Source organism: Uloborus diversus, chromosome 3, assembly GCF_026930045.1.
Source record: "Uloborus diversus isolate 005 chromosome 3, Udiv.v.3.1, whole genome shotgun sequence".
Classification (NCBI taxonomy): domain Eukaryota; kingdom Metazoa; phylum Arthropoda; class Arachnida; order Araneae; family Uloboridae; genus Uloborus; species Uloborus diversus.
The window spans coordinates 2,664,079-2,682,654 of NC_072733.1; the positions used below are offsets into that span (position 1 = coordinate 2,664,079).

Consider the following 18,576-nt stretch of genomic DNA (forward strand, 5'->3'; position numbering starts at 1 on the left):
GCTCTAAAAAGTAAACTATTTGTATTTCCTCTACATTATCTTAGCCACTCATATGATTGAACAAGTCCTTTTTTTCTAGAATTTCAACTTAGCCTTTCCCCTAGTATCATTTATCACTTACTACAAAATATTGTAGATCACAAGAAACTCCATAGAAATGTTCTTTACTAGCAGACACTTCCCATATTTCTGAATATCTTTCCCCCCCTTTGAAAGTTGTGATATTGTAAATCTGTCTTTCGGCTGTACTGACTGTAAAATGCTTTCCTCTTCTGTTTTGAATTGATGTATTTTTCGAATATCAGGCAATTATTTTCGAAATTTAGGCCCAAGCATTACTAAATTTTGTAAGAATGAATAATGAACAAAATCAATAAAACATGTTATCATTCTTAAAAATTAAAAGAGTTGGGTCGTTTGCTATCACTAAAAAGGCTAAAAATAAAAGAATACTGTTTAAAGGAGCATTAAAATAAATACATTGCAGCCATTTTAAAGTTAAACAGAATGTTAGTCAGTTACCATATCAAGTGTGTCAGTCAGTTACTGAGGAATTTTTGGTGTTCCGGTTGTAAACTTCCAATTCTACTTATTCAGCATTTAAATACTCTCTGATATAGGCAGAAAATATGAATTTTGGAATATTTCCTCCAATAATTTTCATGTTGAGGGGGAAAAGTTGATTTTTTATGGTAACTGACTGACATTCATAAACGGATTTTAAGATTGTTTCTGAACGAAACTCTATAGAGCTATTTTTTGGCATAAACTTCCAGTATAGAAGTATATTATAAGTATAACAAAATGCCCTAACATTTTTTCCTTTTAGTTAGAAATTTTGTTTAGGAAAAAGGTTGATTACTACAGACCAAATTTTCCCCCAAAAATCCGGAAAGGACATGGACATCTGTTACGGCTTACTTTTAATACGAAAAAAGATAAATTAAAATTTAACTTGGTACACTTTAAAAATATATATTTCAAGCTTTTAAATGATACACAATGCTTATAGTTTTGTTAATATTGAAAGTTTGGTGCTCAGGTTGACATTTTTGTGAAATTGCCCTACTAAAATAACAAAATTAGAGTAATTAGAACAGCTTCATGAGCTGACTGACATTTGCAAATTTTCTATACATCCTAACATAAAAAATTTAGAATTACACAGTAAAACATACAAATAAGTGTACACGAAAGCAGAGTTTTCTTTGCCTTTAGGGCTAGACCAGGGGACCCTCATACGGGGGTCTCCTGTGGACCCTCAAAATAATAGACCATATAGAAAATTACTACAAAATAGTTTTAATATGCTAATTATGACATTGAAAAGCAAGGGCGATACAAAACATATATAAACAATGATTTTTAAAATCAAAATAACCACTTTGTGCTATCTAGCATTTTGTTAAAGTAGTTTACACCCTCAGTGAACCCTATCTGTAGTATATGAAATGACAAAAACTTTAGGCGATTGCAACTCTGCAGCACTTATTTCGATAGTATTTTTTTGTAGCATCTATAAATGTGTTGGACCGTATGTCTAACAACCTTAAAATTTGTAAATAAAACTCTACGCAAAAGAAAAGCAATAAAAATAAGATTTTTTTTTTATTGATAAACTCTTTTCCCCTCATATTTTTTTTAATTGCTAGAGGATTTGAGAATCTTTTCTTTTTCTTCAATATTTAAAAATAGATCACACCCTTGTAAAACTATTGAGCTACAAAAAGTAAACTATTTCTATTTCTACTACATCATCTTAGCCACTCATATGATTGAACAAGTCCTTTTATCAAGAATTTCACCTTAGCCTTTCCCCTATTACCATCTATCATTCTTGTTCGAAAATATTGAAGATCACAAGAAACTCCATAGAAATTTTCTTTACTAGCAGTCACTTCCCATATTTCCAAATTTTATTTCTCCCTATGAAAGTTGTGATATTGTAAATTTGTCATTTGGCTGCACTGACTGTTTTTATAGTCAGACTGTTTTTACAGTGCTTTCTTCTTTCGTTTTGAATTGATGTATTTCTGGAATATTAGGCAATTATTTTTGAAATTTAGGCTCAATCATTACTAAATCATGTAAAAATGAAAAATGAATAAAAATCAATAAAATATGTTATCATTCTGAAAAATTAAGAGAGTTGAGTTGTTTGATATCACTTAAAAGGCTAAAAATAAAATAGTTCCGTTTTTAGGAGTATTAAATTAAATACATTGCAGTCATTTTAAAGTTAAACAGAATGTCAGTCAGATCGTATCAAGTGTGTCAGTCAGTTACCAAAGAATTTTCTGTGTTTCGGATGCAAATTTCCAATTCTACTTATTCTGCATTGTAATACTTCTGATGTAGGCAGAGAATATGAAATTTGGAAAATTTTCACCAATAATTTTCATGCTGAGGGGAAAAAGTTTATTTTTTATGGTAACAGACTGACATTTATAAACTGATTTCAGGATTGTTTTTGAACAAAATACTATAAAGATATTTATTGATATAAACTTCCAGTATAAAACAGTATTATGAATACAACAAAATACACTAACCTTCTTTCCTTTTAATTAAAATTTGTTTCAGAAAAAAATTTAATTACTACATGTCAAATTTTCCCCAAAAAATCTGGAAAAGATATAGGCATCTGATACAGCTTATTTTCGATACGAAAAATTATAAGTTAAAATTTAGTTTGGTGCACTTTAAAAATATATATTTCAAGCTTTTAAATGATATACTATACTTATAGTTTTGTTAAAATTGAAATTTTGATGCTCAGGTTGTTATTTGTTGTGCCTTAAAAGAAAAGTAAAAGCTTATGATATTATATTTAAGAGAAAAAAATACCTTGCTTAATTAATTAATAAATATAGTTCATAAATTTGTATGCATTTCATTTTAATTTTTTTTCACACCATAATTTTTTTAGAATAAATCTTGAACGTTGAAGACAATTAATACTTGCAATTTGTTGAAAATGGCCGTACACTAAAAATAAATTCAAAAGATAGTATTTTAGCTAGCTAAAAACAGTAAATCTTCATCTGTGTTTGAGTAAACTTTATCACTCTAAAGCACCTTCACATACTTTTAGAAGCACCAGACATGCTTCCGCACCCAGAGTCAGTATTTCATGCTGTACCTCAGAGCTAGACTAATGTAAGTCACATAATCGCGACTTTACAGGAGAGAGAGAAAACGTTTGAATGGGGCATGCAAAGGATGAGAAGCACAGTCTATTAACAATAGTTAATAATTACAAAGGATTTTTTCTGAAGAATTAAGTTCTCAGAGCTTGATGCAAAATAGGATTCCACATAACAATGCACTAATAAACTGAAAATTGCAATTTTAGGACTTACCTCAGCCTGACTTTGAGGTGCAGATTAGTTGATTCAAAATTTCGAAAACTGTCATGTACAGGGTGGAATGTAAATATCATTTTAAAAACTGAGGCCCCTAATATTCAAATTTTACTTGTTTATCCAAAACTCTTTTAATAAATACCTTGTTTAACTAAAATAGGCTTCAATGATTTTTTTTTAAAGGAAATAAAAGATATTCTTTTAGGGTCACCAGGAGCAGCAAGTCCTGCAGCAGATACTGAGTTATCCATATATTTCTTTTCCCCCTCTCAAATTTGAAAATATGCCTCACATCAAAAAATATTTTGAATCAATTGAATCTTAAAACAAATTACAATAGACCCTCATTTCTGTACCTCAGAGCAAGAACAACATAAGTCACATAATTGCTACTTTACGGGAGAGAGGAAAAATATTGTCTGGTGCGTGCATAAGATTGGAAGCGAGCTCTTTCAACACTGGAAATTTTTTTTAAAAGGATTTTTTTCATAGAATTACCTTCACATGGCTCATAAAGAATAGGAATCTACATACAATGCACTAATAAACAAAAAATAATCGCAATTTTTGAACTTTTGTCAGTCAGGCTCTGAGGTACAGATTTTAGGCGGGTTTATTTTACAAGGATTTGATTATACAGTCAAACTCGCTTATAACGAGCCATAATAGAACAAGAACCCAGATTCAATGAGGAATTCAGATTCAATTGGTTGGTACATTGTTAAGTCGACGGGAGCATAACTTGATTTAATGAGCAAATCCCGCTTATCGCGAGCAATATTTTCTAATTTATAAAATTTCTATTGACTTCCAGCTCAGTTAATACTTTCTTTGAAAACTTACTTTAACTTTCCGCAGTCAACAGAAAGCTAGTAATGAGTCAGAAATTCTGAGAACAAGTGATGACTGCACTTTTCTTCAATTAGTGAAGTGTAAGGGCATTTGAAAAATATCTGTTGAGGCCAAAGTTATCACTTCTGAGATACTTTCACGGTTATTGTAGCTCTAATTCAAATTAAAGCAGATTAAGAAAATCATGAAAGCGACAACAATAATGATAAATATGAAGTATATCAAGCTGAACCACACTTAACATAGTCAATGACTTTTGACATGAAGAAAAGCTTCAAACTATTTTGAAAGTTAGGATTGCAAATGACAATGTTTTTTGAGTCATGAGCATTTCTCGAAAAACAGTAATGCAAGAAATAGACAACAAGACTGCTCAAAGTTTATTAAGTAACATCTTTGACATTAGACTGAAGTAAAAAAATCATCCACGCAAGTGAGTTTGAATTTTCATGATTTTTCCAAGAACCCATTTTTTATGAGCACTCGGTTATAACGAGCAATTATCACATTCCTTTTGCCCTTGCTATAAGTGAGCTCAACTGTACATGGTTTAAGATTTGACTTTTTTTCTTTTATGCGGATGAGTTTTGATTTTAAGCAGATGTGGAGGGCATCACAAATAGATAAAATTTTTCCCTCTTTCAAACTACAAACTTTCGAGCTTGCAGATAACATGCAATGAACTGCCTTTTGGCGTGCTAAGTGAGCTTGGGTCACTGGAGATAATTTTTGTGATCGATTCCAGAGCTCTTTCAGAAGTAAAATTAGAAACCTCACAGAATTCAGAGATCAATGGAGGAAGAGCTTTCAGAAGTAACAAAGGAGAATGAACCAACGGGGACACTGACATCGATGACACACAATACACTTTCACATTGAAAATTTTGATCCACTCCTTGACAATAGCAAGTGATCTTTCTGATTTGTTAGTGATGGAAGATCCTGTTATGGAAGGAACGCGAGTGACCATAAATAAGTTAATGACCAACAAAGGGAAAAAACAAACCCAGTGGCACAACAGCCCATGGGGGCCAAGGCCTACTGTGCCCATGTCGGTCTTCCTGACTTAGGGCTCTGGGGTGCTAGGCAGATGTTCCGGTTAGGTGGTCGGTCTAATGCAGAACCCTCACGGTTTAGCAGGGGTGATTGTGAGTTCATCAAAAAATACCTGAAAGTTTCAAAGCGAGAACGGGGGGGGGGGGGGTAATCTTTGGCCCCTATTACTTAAGTGCACCTTTGCCATAGTTTTAAATAGTTCTGAGTCAAAATATTGCGTGCACATTCAATTAAATTTTTAATGGATTACAAAGTTACTTTTGAGCTGGTGTTATACAAATTATCTTGACATTTGTCCATCTTAAGGCTCTTGCAGGTATATTTGATGAGTATTATATAATTTAAAACAAATTGCGGAGGTAGGGAGATAGAAGCATAACGAAAAAAGAACATAATTCCGGTATTTTCAGACATGGAAAATACTGGAAATACGTCCGAAAATACCGGAAATTCGGTAAAATACCGGACCACAATCACCCCTGGTTTAGTTTCCAAGCATGCTTGGTACTCATTTTGGTTCACTCACTATAATGAAGCATTTTTTTTTTTAATATGTGGAACCAAACTCCTATTTTAACACTACTATCACTTCTTAATTTACGCAGCATTTTTGTGGAACATAACCCCAACATGAAAATATGGTCTTATGTGCACACATTAATATGTTAGATTCTTAGAAGGATGTCTTCATCAAAATGTCATTCAATCAAAAAGGTTTGAAAGGAGAGGTATAATTTGGAACAGAAAATCTGGAAGAGAGTTTCAGCATAGTGCTTCAACCAGTCTATTAAAAAATATAAAGATACATATAAAAATCTGAAGAAAAAAAACCCCATACAAATAAACCACATTACAAACCCTTAATTTTTGTAAATATAAAAGCTGCTTACAAGTACAGTGATTCCATGTTCTTTACATAGCATTGCCATACTAGCAAATAAAACACAGCTCCACAACCACAAGAAAGTAGTGTTTTTATTTTCAACTAAAAGATATTAATTAAAATTATAAAATATACATACATAACCATATTCATGTACAAATGTAATGCAAAAGAAGGAAAATACATTAAGCATTAAAATCAAAGTACATTTAGTTCAAATAAAAACACAATTATGTAATAGAAGGGGAAAACAATATGTTTTTACAAAAGGGAAACAAAAATGACAATGATGACTATTCTAACATTGAAAACATTTTGGTAACTTTGGAAGAAATTACATTAAAATCTTCTAGTCATCACTGGTAGATATCAAATAAAAATTTTAAATAAGGATCTTTCCTCTTTTTGAAGCCAGCATTCATTTAAACCTAGATTTGTCTTTATTAAAAGAAGGAGACTACATTAAGTGTTAAAATCAAAGTACATTTAGTTCAAATAAAAATACAATTATGTAATAGAAGGGAAAACAATATGTTTTTACAAAAGGGAAACAAAAATGACAATGATGACTATTCTAACATTGAAAACCTTTTTGTAACTTCGGAAGAAAATACATTAAAATCTTCTAGTCATCAATGACATCAATCAGATATCACAAATAAAATTTTTAAATAATATTTTTTCTTTTTTAGTACCAGCATTCATTTACAGCAAGATTTTTGGCAAATATTTGAGTGAAATTTTTTTCACAAATATAATACTTCCTTTATTATATAAAAGGAAGTCTAAAGAAAAGAACCTTCTCCAGATAAGATCCTGAGTTACACATGCTAAATGAAAATGCTCCAAAACTTGTTTGAAAAAAAGATTTCAGAACTTTGACGGGTAAAAAGAGTAACCAGAAAATTTCATTTTTCAGGGTCTAGCCAGAGGACAGTAGACCCTTATGGCTTACTGGCCACTTTTTCAGCAAACGTAACAATTGCTCAAGTGGCAACTACGCCATGAAGGAACAAGGTTTCTTTTTAAACCTATATCTTTTCTAGAATTATATGTAATTTCGCATTACTGCAAAAAATGTTTAGTTTCTTTCGTTAGCTGCCTAATTGTTTGGGTTTTTCCTGGATCTTTCTTTTAATGGCTACTAATTTTTACTCTGAATCATGTATATGCAATACTTTTGAAGTCATGAAAATCATTTACTAATTCAACTAATTCATTTAATATTTCAATTATATACATAAATTTTTCATATGTTAAAATCAGCAAAGCACTGGTGTGTGTGGCCAGATCTATCATTTTGAATTTATCCAAGGGGTAAAGGGTATGATGTCTCAATGCAAATGACATGGGAAAAAAAGAACTCCCATACATAAAATACAATTATTTCTCAAATCTAGGGGAGAGGGGGGGGGGGCAGGGCCGGATTTTGAAGTGTGGAGGCCCCAGGGCAACAAAGGAGTGGAAGTCCCTAATCAGGGTTCGAAAAGATCATATTTTCCAAAATATCCGATACTTTGATATATACCTGAATACTTTGATATATATGTATACATCCGATATTTTCGACCTGTGAAAGTTAGGATATTTTGTAAAAATTTCATTGTGGGGCCCCTTTGTTGTGGAGGCCCCGGCGCAGTAGCCCCGCCTGCCCTCCCCTAAATCTGGCCCTTGGGGGGGGGGGGTTGCAAATGAAAATACATCCTCCCAACCACCTTTCCAAATGATGGGACTGCATGTGGTCCTCCACTGGAGCTTCTATAACATGAGAGGCAATTCACTGAAAAAGGTTGTGCACACCTAGACTATGGCATTCTTTCATTGGGTACATTATGATTTAATTTGTAATATTATTCTCCTCCCCCTTTTTTTTTGAACACAACTTTGAGCAGAAAATAGTACTTGCCATCAGTAGCTCGAATGTATGACAGGAAAGAGAAAATAAAGAATATTCCACATAATAAATCTGCTTGCCCAACAACAGCAGCAACCTGGAAGGGGGAAAAAACCCATAATATAGTCATTTAATATTCAGCATTGAAAAATAAAGACATGCTGTCTTCGGAATAAATAAATGTCCATGCTTTAAGGTAAGTTACTGCACACAATAATAATAAACCTCATTTTCAAATAAAATAAGAAGGATATTAAAATTAAAGACATTGTGAACAACCAGATGTTTTGTTTTGATGAGGCTTTTGAGTTTCTAAGCACAGTAGCTACAGCGTAATATGATCCCATTGAGATTAAAAACATTTTAATGAAACTAATTGATTATTAATGGGAGAATTCAATTTTCCAGGCATTGATTGGAATAATTTTTGCCTCAGTAAAGCGGAGAAGATGAATTTTCATTTGTGGTGAGTTTCTTAGATCAGTTCGTAACTGAGGCAACTCAGCAGGATGCAGTTTTGGATCTAGTTTTCTATGACATGGAAAGTTCTGTTCAAGGGTTGTGCATAGGGGATCATAATGGAGATAGTAACTATAATAGTATTAGGTTCTGGACTAAATCTGAGACGCACGAAGATGAAAACTTTAAGATTGTGCCCAATTTCTGAAATACTGATTTTGTTGCACTTATGGAAAAGCTTGAATAAGGTATTTTCGTCGGGATTGGAAAATAACTATTTAGATCTGCTGTGGCCAGAATTTAAGAAAAAACTAGCAAAACGCTTGAGGATTATGTCCCTTTCAGGAGAAAAATTGTTAATGCTAAAATTTGGCCCATGTGGTTCTTCAGATAGATTAAAGAAACTCTAAATTATAAGCAAGCCACTTTTCTTTAGTAAAAAGAAACTGGACAGTGTGCAGACTCCAGTATTGCAAGGCAAGGCTTAATTTCAAGTATTTGGTACAGATTTAGAAAAGAGAACAGGAGCAAAGGCTCGCAGAATCCATTGACAGAGGAGGATTTTTGCTTATGCTAATGCTGGGAAAGTTTGAAATAGTCATATTGGGTCACTGGTTGATGAGCATGGAAGTTTAATTCAAAATGATAGGGATATTGCAAATGTTCTTATTACTTTTTTCCCAGTGTGTTTAATGATGACTATCTCAACAGTTAACACTAACAAGACACAAGCTATTATACAGCTTGAGGATTTTCTGTTTTCCAGGGAGAAGGTTTTATTTCATTTCAAAATAAATAAATAAAGCAACTGAAGTTTCAAGACCCTAAAAAATATACCCACAAATTTTAGCTGAATGTGCAGAGGAATTAGTGGATGCTATTGTAAATAACTTCAATGTCAAAAAACTGGAAGCTGGTTAAACAAGACCACTCTTAAAGAAAGGGTATAAAGATAATGCGGGGAATTATTTTAAAATTATGCTTTTTTAAAAATTAATAAAACTGCTTTAAGTATCATTTCAATCTTTAAGCAAGCATATTTAATTCCCCATATTTATATGTTCGTCACAATAAAAATGCAAAATATAATTAAAATAAATTAAATTCTGCTCAAATCTTCATGAGCCATAGTTTTGGTGAGCCTGGTAAGCATTAAGACTAAATTTGACAAATTGTGTTGGCTTAAACTAACTCTTATGGAACAGGATAACACTATTGAATGGGCGTGGCAGTCTTCAGCAAAAAATTAAATATAATAAGGGTTGAAAAAACTACAAAAAGGTATTAATATCTGAGTGGCAGAAGGGCATAATAGAAAAAATGAGAGAATGAACTGAGAGATGACAGAAAAGGGATTTCGAAAGGTGTCAAAAATCCCCTCCACTCCTATTTTATTCTTACCACCAACAGAGACAAGTTCATTTCTTCCTTCTAACCAAGAAAGAACTCATACCTCGGCAAAACACAGACCGGAAGATCGCAGTAGAAGGGAGGTGAAGGGTATTTCCACAATCGCTAGAAAATGTTCGTCCAGAAAATGGGCGTGGCCAAACAATGAGTGAAACATTTTTTTAGCAAAAAATAAAATGCAAAAAGGGTTGAAAATAATTGTCTACAAGAAGTTAATAAGGTCTAAGTGGTAGGATGGCATAATACGAAAATGAGCGAGTGTTGCGGAAGCGGATGCAGTTGGATTTCGAAATGTGTAAACATCAACGCTAGCACCGTCACTCACAAGCCTTTCTGGCAGAAAGGAGGTGAAGGGGTGTTTCAGTAATCGCTTGAAAATATTCGGCTGGGAAATGTGGAGCAAAATAACTCCTTTGCAGAGCTGCAGTTTTGCCATTTTTGCCCAGCAACTCTGCAAAGTGCTCAGCAGTTGGGAACCCTGAAAATACCCCCATGAGTTTCCCAGCTGCTCTAAATGTTTATGCTTTTGAACTTTGCACCTCTCTAGCTCCTCAGAAGTGTTAAAGGATAATATTCTGCTCACTTCCCCTCCAAATAGAAATAATGGCTATGAAACTGCTGAAAATGAAAATAATTGGGGGCAACACCTCCAAAATGTAGGACGTTTAGGCTGTCGTGCTAAGAGCAAAAGTGGTATCTGCAGTGGAGCTCAAAATGTGAAATTCATTATCAAAGTTTTACAACTTGTTTCTTTGATTTGTGACTTAATTAAATGATCAACTCGCAGTAGTTGTTTCGTAAATAACTTATCTAACCTACATAAGAGCGTATTTTTGTTAAAATCTTCATTTAAAATTAATGAATGCAGTTACGACAAATTTTCTCTTCTAAACCTTTTCATATGCTAGGGTAATTTCACTGTAAGTGACTATTACTAGGCATTTTTAGGGGTATATGCACAGATACGTTAAAGCAAAATGCGCCTAATCTATATCATTAAATAATACTCTGCTTTATTTGGACTTAGCTGCTGCATTATTTTTTTAATACAAATCAAACAGAATCTACCCCTTCTGAAACATACCATTTTCAAAATTTCAGACATTTAAAACTTTAAACTGCAATAATTTTCAGTTCTTTATATTCAAAGAATGTTTTGATGCTATCATTTAAAATGTTTTATTTTCTAGATTCAATTTTAGCCAGCATGAGGATAATTTTGACAGCAGACAATACTTAAATAAAATTATAACTCGTCCATAAAATGAAATACGTTTTTTTTTTTTTTTTGCATGAAAGAATTAGATATGAATATTTTACAAGCATTTCATTTTTAAGAATTTGCATTTTAAATAAAAATTTAAATAGAAAAAGCTGAATATTTATTTGAACATTTATGCAAAGTTGTATTAGTTTTTATTATCGACCTATATCAGCTATTCAGTGATAAACTAATTTTAGTACTATGTTACAATAAACTTGCTACATAATTAAATATGCTGCTTTACTAAAGTATAAAAGTTTTATCTTTAAATTACTAAGGAAAAAAGTGGTAACTGCGCAGATACCACTTTAAAGGCTTAATATTTGTAGCTTACGTTCAAATTGCCTCAGCAAACTACTCAAAACGTGCAGTTACGACTTTTTCTTAAAGCTTTTTTTAATATTTCCATTTCACATATTGCCAAAAAACTTGACATTTAGTTAAATTTAACTACTAATGACCACCTGGTGACAATAACTTAATTTTAATAAAATGTGCAGATACTACATCTGTGCTTAGCACGGAATAACTTGCAGTATGGTTTCAGGAAAGGTAAATTGTGCGATTAATATATTGCATTTCTAGGATAAAGTTATCATGGCTTTAGATAACAAAAAACGTGTTGATACTGTTTATATTGATTTTCAAATAGCTTTTGATAAAGTACTACATGTTGCTCTTCTCAGTAAACTAGCTGATATATTTTACTTTGGTTAGGAAATGGCTGACTACAAGGAAAGTAAGAGTAATCGTAAGAGGAAATAATTCTAAATGGAGTAATGTTTTAAGTGGGGCTCCTCAAGGATCAGTTTAGTGTCTCTTTTGTTTATTATTTTTATGAATGATATTCACGGTATTTCTGGAAAAATAAGCAGAGGAAGTCAAAGTCATGGGGATTGTAGAAAACGAAGACTAAGTAAAACAGGTTCAAGAGGATTTAGATCATATTCATAAGTGTGCCGATAAGTAGGGAGTGGCAGGAAATGTAGCAAAATGTCAAGTACTACACTTAGGTCATGGAAATAAGGTACAACTTACTATTTGCAGGGTTCAATCACTTGTCAGAAAGAAAATGTTCTTGATCTGGGTGTCTTAATAAATCAGGATTCCAAGTTTAGTCAATAGTGCAGCATTGCAGGTAACAAAACCAACAGAATTCTTGGGTTTATCAATAGATCTATTTTAAACAAATCTAAGAAGGTTCTTCTGTCTTTATATAGTCTTTCTTACTTTCAGCTTTAGATTATGATACCAGCCTTAATATGTTTAGCCTGGAGCAAAGGAGAGTCAGAGGGGACATGATTCAATTGTTTAAATTTGTTAAAATGAATTATGTTAATGAATTAAATTTTTGCACAGAAAGCAGGATGAGGGGGTCATTCTTTTAAGCTATTCAAATCTCAAGCTAACCTGATAATTAGCAAAACTTACTACTTTAGTAGGGTCGTGGGCACTTGGAACAGCTTACCAGACGAGGTGGTAATGGGCAAGTGGGCGGATTGCTTTAAGAGGGCCATTGATCTTCATTGGAGACTAATAAACTGACTAGGACCAGCCTACCTGGGCCAAGAGCCTGTTGGTGGTCATAACATTTGTATTTATTTGTATTTGTATATAGGAGTCTAGCAAGATCTCATTTGGAGTATGCTGTTCAGTTTTGGTCTCCTTATCTCAGGAAAGACATTTCTTTATTAGAAAGAGGGTTAAAGAAAGGCTGCTAGATTAGTAAGGTGACTTTTAGATTGAAATTATGATACTAGATTCTTAAATGGTTTCATATGTATAGGGTAGAGCAAAGGAGAGTCAGAGGGCACATGATTCAGTTGTTTAAATTCATCAAAATAAAAGATGTTAATGGGTTAAAGTTTTGCATGGAAAGAAAGATGAGCGTTACTTACTCAAATCCCAGGCTTACTTAGAAATTAGGAAAAATTACTACTTTAGTAGGGTTGTGGGCACTTGGAACAGCTTACCGGAAGAGGTGGTAATGAGCAAGGGTGTGGATAGCTTTAAGAGGCTCATCGATCTTCATTGGGGACTAATACTGATTAAGGCCAGCCTAGCAGGGCCCGGAGTATGTTGCTGGTCGTCACATTTGTATTTGTGTATGAAACAACGGAATTTCAATTTAAAAGAATAACATTTTTCAATAAAAATGTGTACTCACACTTTCTGTATGAATAGGATGTACTGAGAACAGCAAGGCACTTAAAAAGGCAGCTTTAGGTGATTCATTTTCCACTGTTTTAATAAAAACAATACTTAAGACTTTAAACACGAGCACACTGACAGTGCCATGAAGAAGAATATTTACAAAATGAAAGCTATATGGCTGAAGACCCATTACATGAAGATTTATTCTAAAAAGATACCAAATACAGTTAATACTGTTGCAAAATTATTGACATTTAATGATTTAAAACAATATTATAAAAAACAAAAACATAAAATAATATATGAAAAACTTACCTAAATGCTAAAACTGTGAGAGGACGATAAGATTTGTGACTTGAATTGTGAGTTAATTTTGTGCCCCAAAAGTCATTTTCGAAAATATTTATTATTGGTGATTCTGGTTTCAGATCTAAATTATTTATTACTGCTTCAGAATCATCGAAAACAAATTCTCCATTTAAGCTATTATAAAAACAGAAGACAGAAGCAAAAAACACTATCCATGTTGACCACGGCAAAACACATGTGGGTACAGGCAGTGAATCATCCCAAGATACATTTCTTGCAGAAGTGCTCGAGAAGAAACTATGGCATTTACCATTTCCATAGCAACAATTTTTACAGCACTCACTTTGAAATACCATAATGTGGAAACAATATCCAATTGAAGGCACATCTAGAAAAAAAAAAAAGAAAACATATTTAATAATTATGTAAAGCAAAGGAATAGCAAAAAATGATATAGAGTAAAACAGCTTTTATAACCTTTTCAAGATTATATAAAAGAAGAAGAATCTTCTTAGATTTTTGTTTGAAATAGATCCATTGATCAACCCGAGCATTTGGCTTTGTTTCTTGCTATGATGCACTGTTGATGAAACTTGAAATCCTGATTTATCAGCACACCCAGATCAAGAACATTTCCTGCCTGACTAATGACCAAACAATGTAAATTATAACTTGCACACTTATTTGCATGATCTAAGTGTCAAGTGCTACAATTAAATCATAAAATAAGTGTACAAATTATCATTTACAAGGTTCATTCATTAGCCAGGCAGAAAACGTTCTTGATCAGGGTGCCCTAATAAATCAGGATTTCAAGTTTGGTCAACAATGCAGTACTGCAAGTAACAAAGATAACAGAATGATTAGGTTGATCAATCGATATATTTCAAATAAATCTAAGAAGGTTCTTCTGACTTTATATAGAAGTTTGATAAGAACTCATTTGAAGTTTTCTTTTCAGTTTTGGTTTATCAAGACTGGTACTCAAGAAAGATATATTTTTATTATTAGATTTTCAAGGAAGGGCTACTAGGCTAATTAGCTGACTTTCAGATTTAAATTATGATACCAGACTTGGGAAGCTTAATATGTATAGCCTGGAGCAGAAGAGAGTCAGAGGGAACACAATTTAATTGTTTAAATTTATCAAAATGAAAGTTTTTAATAGGTTAAATTTGTGCAGGGAAAGCAGGACGAGGGGTTCTTGTTTTAAACTTCAAATCTCAGGCTAACCTGGAAATTAGGAAAAATTACTATTTTAGTAGGGTTCTGTAGGCAGTTGGAACAGCTTACAGGAAGAAGCTGTAATGAGCAAGGGATGCAAGCAAGAGGATAACTTTAAGAGGCCTATTGACCCTCATTGGGGACTAGTGATGTGGATCAGGTAAATACATAGTGGGTAGGTAAACTGCTATGGGAATTTCCCCAAGGCCTGTGTAAATACTCAACTTTTGCAACAAAATTTAAAAGTTGAATGGGTGATAAATTTTTATCTAGTAAAGTGACCCTTCTGTGTTATATATACTTCATTAAAAATTTTATTGAAAGATGCAAGATTAATTTTTAAAAAAAAGTGAATCAAAGAACCTATTTGCAATGGAAAGCATACATTACATGGAAAGCAATGTATGAAAAAGTATATTTAATTTATCAAAGTCCAACAAAAATAGAGCATTGTGGTGAAGGGAGAGGACGATCAAATAGGACTAAGGCAAATTGTAGATAAAATTCAATCATTATTTATACTTGTCTTTCAGTTGAAGCTTTTGCTACACTATAAAAATGAGTTGCTCCAGGAAACTTCCTTCATGTTTACATAAAATATTATTAGTTCTTTTTCTTTAGCAGGGGAAGGGAAGAGAGGCGAGACTACAAAAATACTGCCCATGTGACGCCCCTGATAGGTACAATATATATTTTAGCATTGCACAACAAAATGCCATAAATATGCACTTTAGTCTTTAAATGATAACTGAATACCGTATTACCCCACATTATTCAGCATGCTGGAAAAAAAATGAGGTTGACCAGCATGACGGGAAATTCAAATTATCCAGCATGCCGGATAATTTGAGGTCTAGTTTGCAACAAAACAAAAGTAAATTTCCCCATTTAGTTCCAACCAGGAAGCAAAACACTGTGAGGAAAATAATAAATAAATCCTGTAAATACCAAACCTTCTTTCAAAAAAAAAAGGATATTGCATATAATATATGCTTGTTATTTATGGTAAGTTATTATTAATTATATGCCAATAAAGTAATCAATTCAGAAGTACTTAACGGTTACTGCGATTTGTTCATAATTTTTTTAAATAAATTATTTTAGGTTCTTTTTAGAGAGGTCAGTTTAATTTTTACTTATTGAGTAGCTATCATAAATTCTTTAGCACTGGTTTAGGGGCAGTAACTTACTGCTTAAATGTTTGCTTACTTAGTTTTAGTTTATTTTTTATAAAATTATTCATTATTAAACAATATTTTTCTTGTTAAAATAACAAATGACATTGCTAGTAAACATTTTTACAAAATTAAACTGTTAATACTATTAAGATCGTATAGAACTTATATTGGAACTAATGTCATGTACCCCACCCTTGGCGTCTTTTTCCTGTTGGCGCCAAGAAAATGATGTATGACGACATACGTGATACATCATTTTTAGCAATGCTTTTTTAGCGCCAACAGGAAAAATTCAGATAAAAAAACATGAACAAAGCACTTCAGAACACAATATATATAAAAACAACAGAAAACCACAACAAAAAACATTGCGAATACATGCTTCAAAAATACCAGAAACTAGACAGTTTTTCTACACAAAGAAAAATTACTAGAAAGTATTTAAAATCCTTAAATTAACAAATTACTATAAGAGCTCACGAATGAAATATGTAGGGTAACGGCATGAGTAACAGACATGCTTAAGACATCGCTCTCAGGTTAACTCAATTTTCTGACCCTTTAAATGTAATTGGATTTTTAAAAGTATTTTTCTCCCATGGAACAACCTCTCATCTAACGTTTGGCTGCTTCTGGATCCTCTGAATTAGTCAATTCTATTTTTATTTACTAAATTTCGAAGAAGGCTCCGAACCCCAGTAACAGAAACTGAAAAATCTGATGAAACCCGGTAACAGACAGGCTAAAAGAATGAGTAACAGACAGGATGAATAATAGACAAAATTCCATTTTTCTCTTTAAAATTTGAAAACGTTATTTGTTTCTAGTACAAATTCAAATGAACAATAATTGAGTACCTAGCCAACTAAAACATTTTCATCACAAAAAAATAAAATAATTTTTGTCCTTTTAAATTCCAGTTATGTTTTTTGCAATCACAAGCGTGTGTGTGTATGTAGGCATGTGTGTCTTTGTGTAGGCGTGTGCGTGTGTGTATGTAGGCGTGCATTCGTGTGTGTACAGGTGTGTGTGTGTGCGTATATGTATGCGACAGTGTGTAGGAATTCATGTGTGTAGGCATGCGTGTGTGTGTGTGTGGGATATGGACGCAACCTGGAGATGATTTTCGCTAGAGGAGCAGCATCGGGAGGGGCTGGGCGACGGTGGTGCTACAGAGAGAGCCGGGGGGAAAATAAAATCATAGGAACGTCATTCAAATGTCAAATGAAAACAATAAGCAATTCATGTTTGCTCAACTGAATTCAGCCTTTCAGTTTTTAGCCATGGCTGAAACACATTGGCCAAAAATTCAACCTCGTCTTTCTTGTCATCCACCATGAATCTGACTTTTCTAATCCTCAGCCATATACTGAACTTGATGCCATCTGGGATTCTTACTCATTTATGGATCACTGTTGGTGATAGAAGATGCCCATTTGCAGTGAATAAAACTGTGCCACATTCTTTTTTCATCATTGTCCACTACTTGGTATACATTTTTGTCACCTTTCATTGCAAGCACTCGGGATACTTTTGGGTTTGAAAAAAAAAAGCAGTTTCGTCGCAATTAAAAATTCAATTTGGATTTTTTAAAGTGCTAAGATAATTGTTGTCTTTTAAATAGTCCTAAACGGTCTTGAACCAGTTGCCTAAGCTTTCTGTAATTACTTTTGAACAGGAGAGTGTGAGGTTTTCACTGATCATATGAGCGACTGAAGGGCTCCATTAAGGAAAACCATTGTACAATGATTTCCCAGGTATTCCATCAAAAAAGAATTATTTCTTCCCAATTCCTTTAAGAGCAGCTGCACACTATCTAAAAATTCTTCTTTTAATATCGGAAACCCTGCTTTAGATGATGAGGCTATCCAGAGTACGAGTATTTTTTCCTCATCCTTTGAAAGCTTAGGTCTGGACCTATCCTTCTTATGCTAGGACAAACCCCTTTCCCTTTGTTCAAAAGTGTAACTCGTGGAGCTCTATTTTTCATTTCTGAAGCGGCAACACTCATACCATTACTATTTACATCCAATAAGGCAGTTTGCATCTGTTCTTCACTGTATGAGAATTTCTTAGCAGGGCGGGAGGGGGGGGGGGCATTCAGAACTGAAAAAAAGAGGTGTTCACTATTCTCAGGTTCCAAAATTATATGGCATGAGTAACAGACACCCTGTCTGACACTAGTCATGCTGTTCGATTTTCAGTATTGAACCTGTAGGCATAATCCAATCAATAAACAACCTCTTCTGGAGTGAAAAAAAAGGAAAAAAATGAAAAAGGCTTCAAGGACCAATAATAGACATGGATGTCTGTTACAGTAGAAGACCATTATAACGCACACCTTGGGACCAGAGCTTTTGCGTTATACAGGTTACTGCGTTATATAGATCGTTTTACAAATTTTGAAACTAATATTCAGAATATATCTATATATTAGCACTTCAGAATGAGTTTTATCTGCAATGAGTATTAAAGCACCAGTATTACAATTAGTTATTCACAAATAAATATGTTTCACAATCAAAATC

General features: G+C 33.1%; 1 protein-coding gene across 1 annotated transcript in view; it reads right to left on the bottom strand.

Moving 5' to 3' along the window:
* Positions 1 to 18,576, bottom strand: part of LOC129218191 (protein O-mannosyl-transferase TMTC4-like) — a 110,661-nt gene that overhangs the window by 78,141 nt on the left and 13,944 nt on the right. The window contains exons 2-5 of the mRNA XM_054852408.1: positions 13,653 to 14,034; positions 13,351 to 13,543; positions 8,063 to 8,147; positions 6,164 to 6,258 (exon numbers count right to left, since the gene is read on the bottom strand). Coding sequence (XP_054708383.1) covers positions 6,164 to 6,258; positions 8,063 to 8,147; positions 13,351 to 13,543; positions 13,653 to 14,002 — 723 coding nt within the window. The 5' untranslated portion in view covers positions 14,003 to 14,034. The remainder of the gene's footprint in view (positions 1 to 6,163; positions 6,259 to 8,062; positions 8,148 to 13,350; positions 13,544 to 13,652; positions 14,035 to 18,576) is intronic.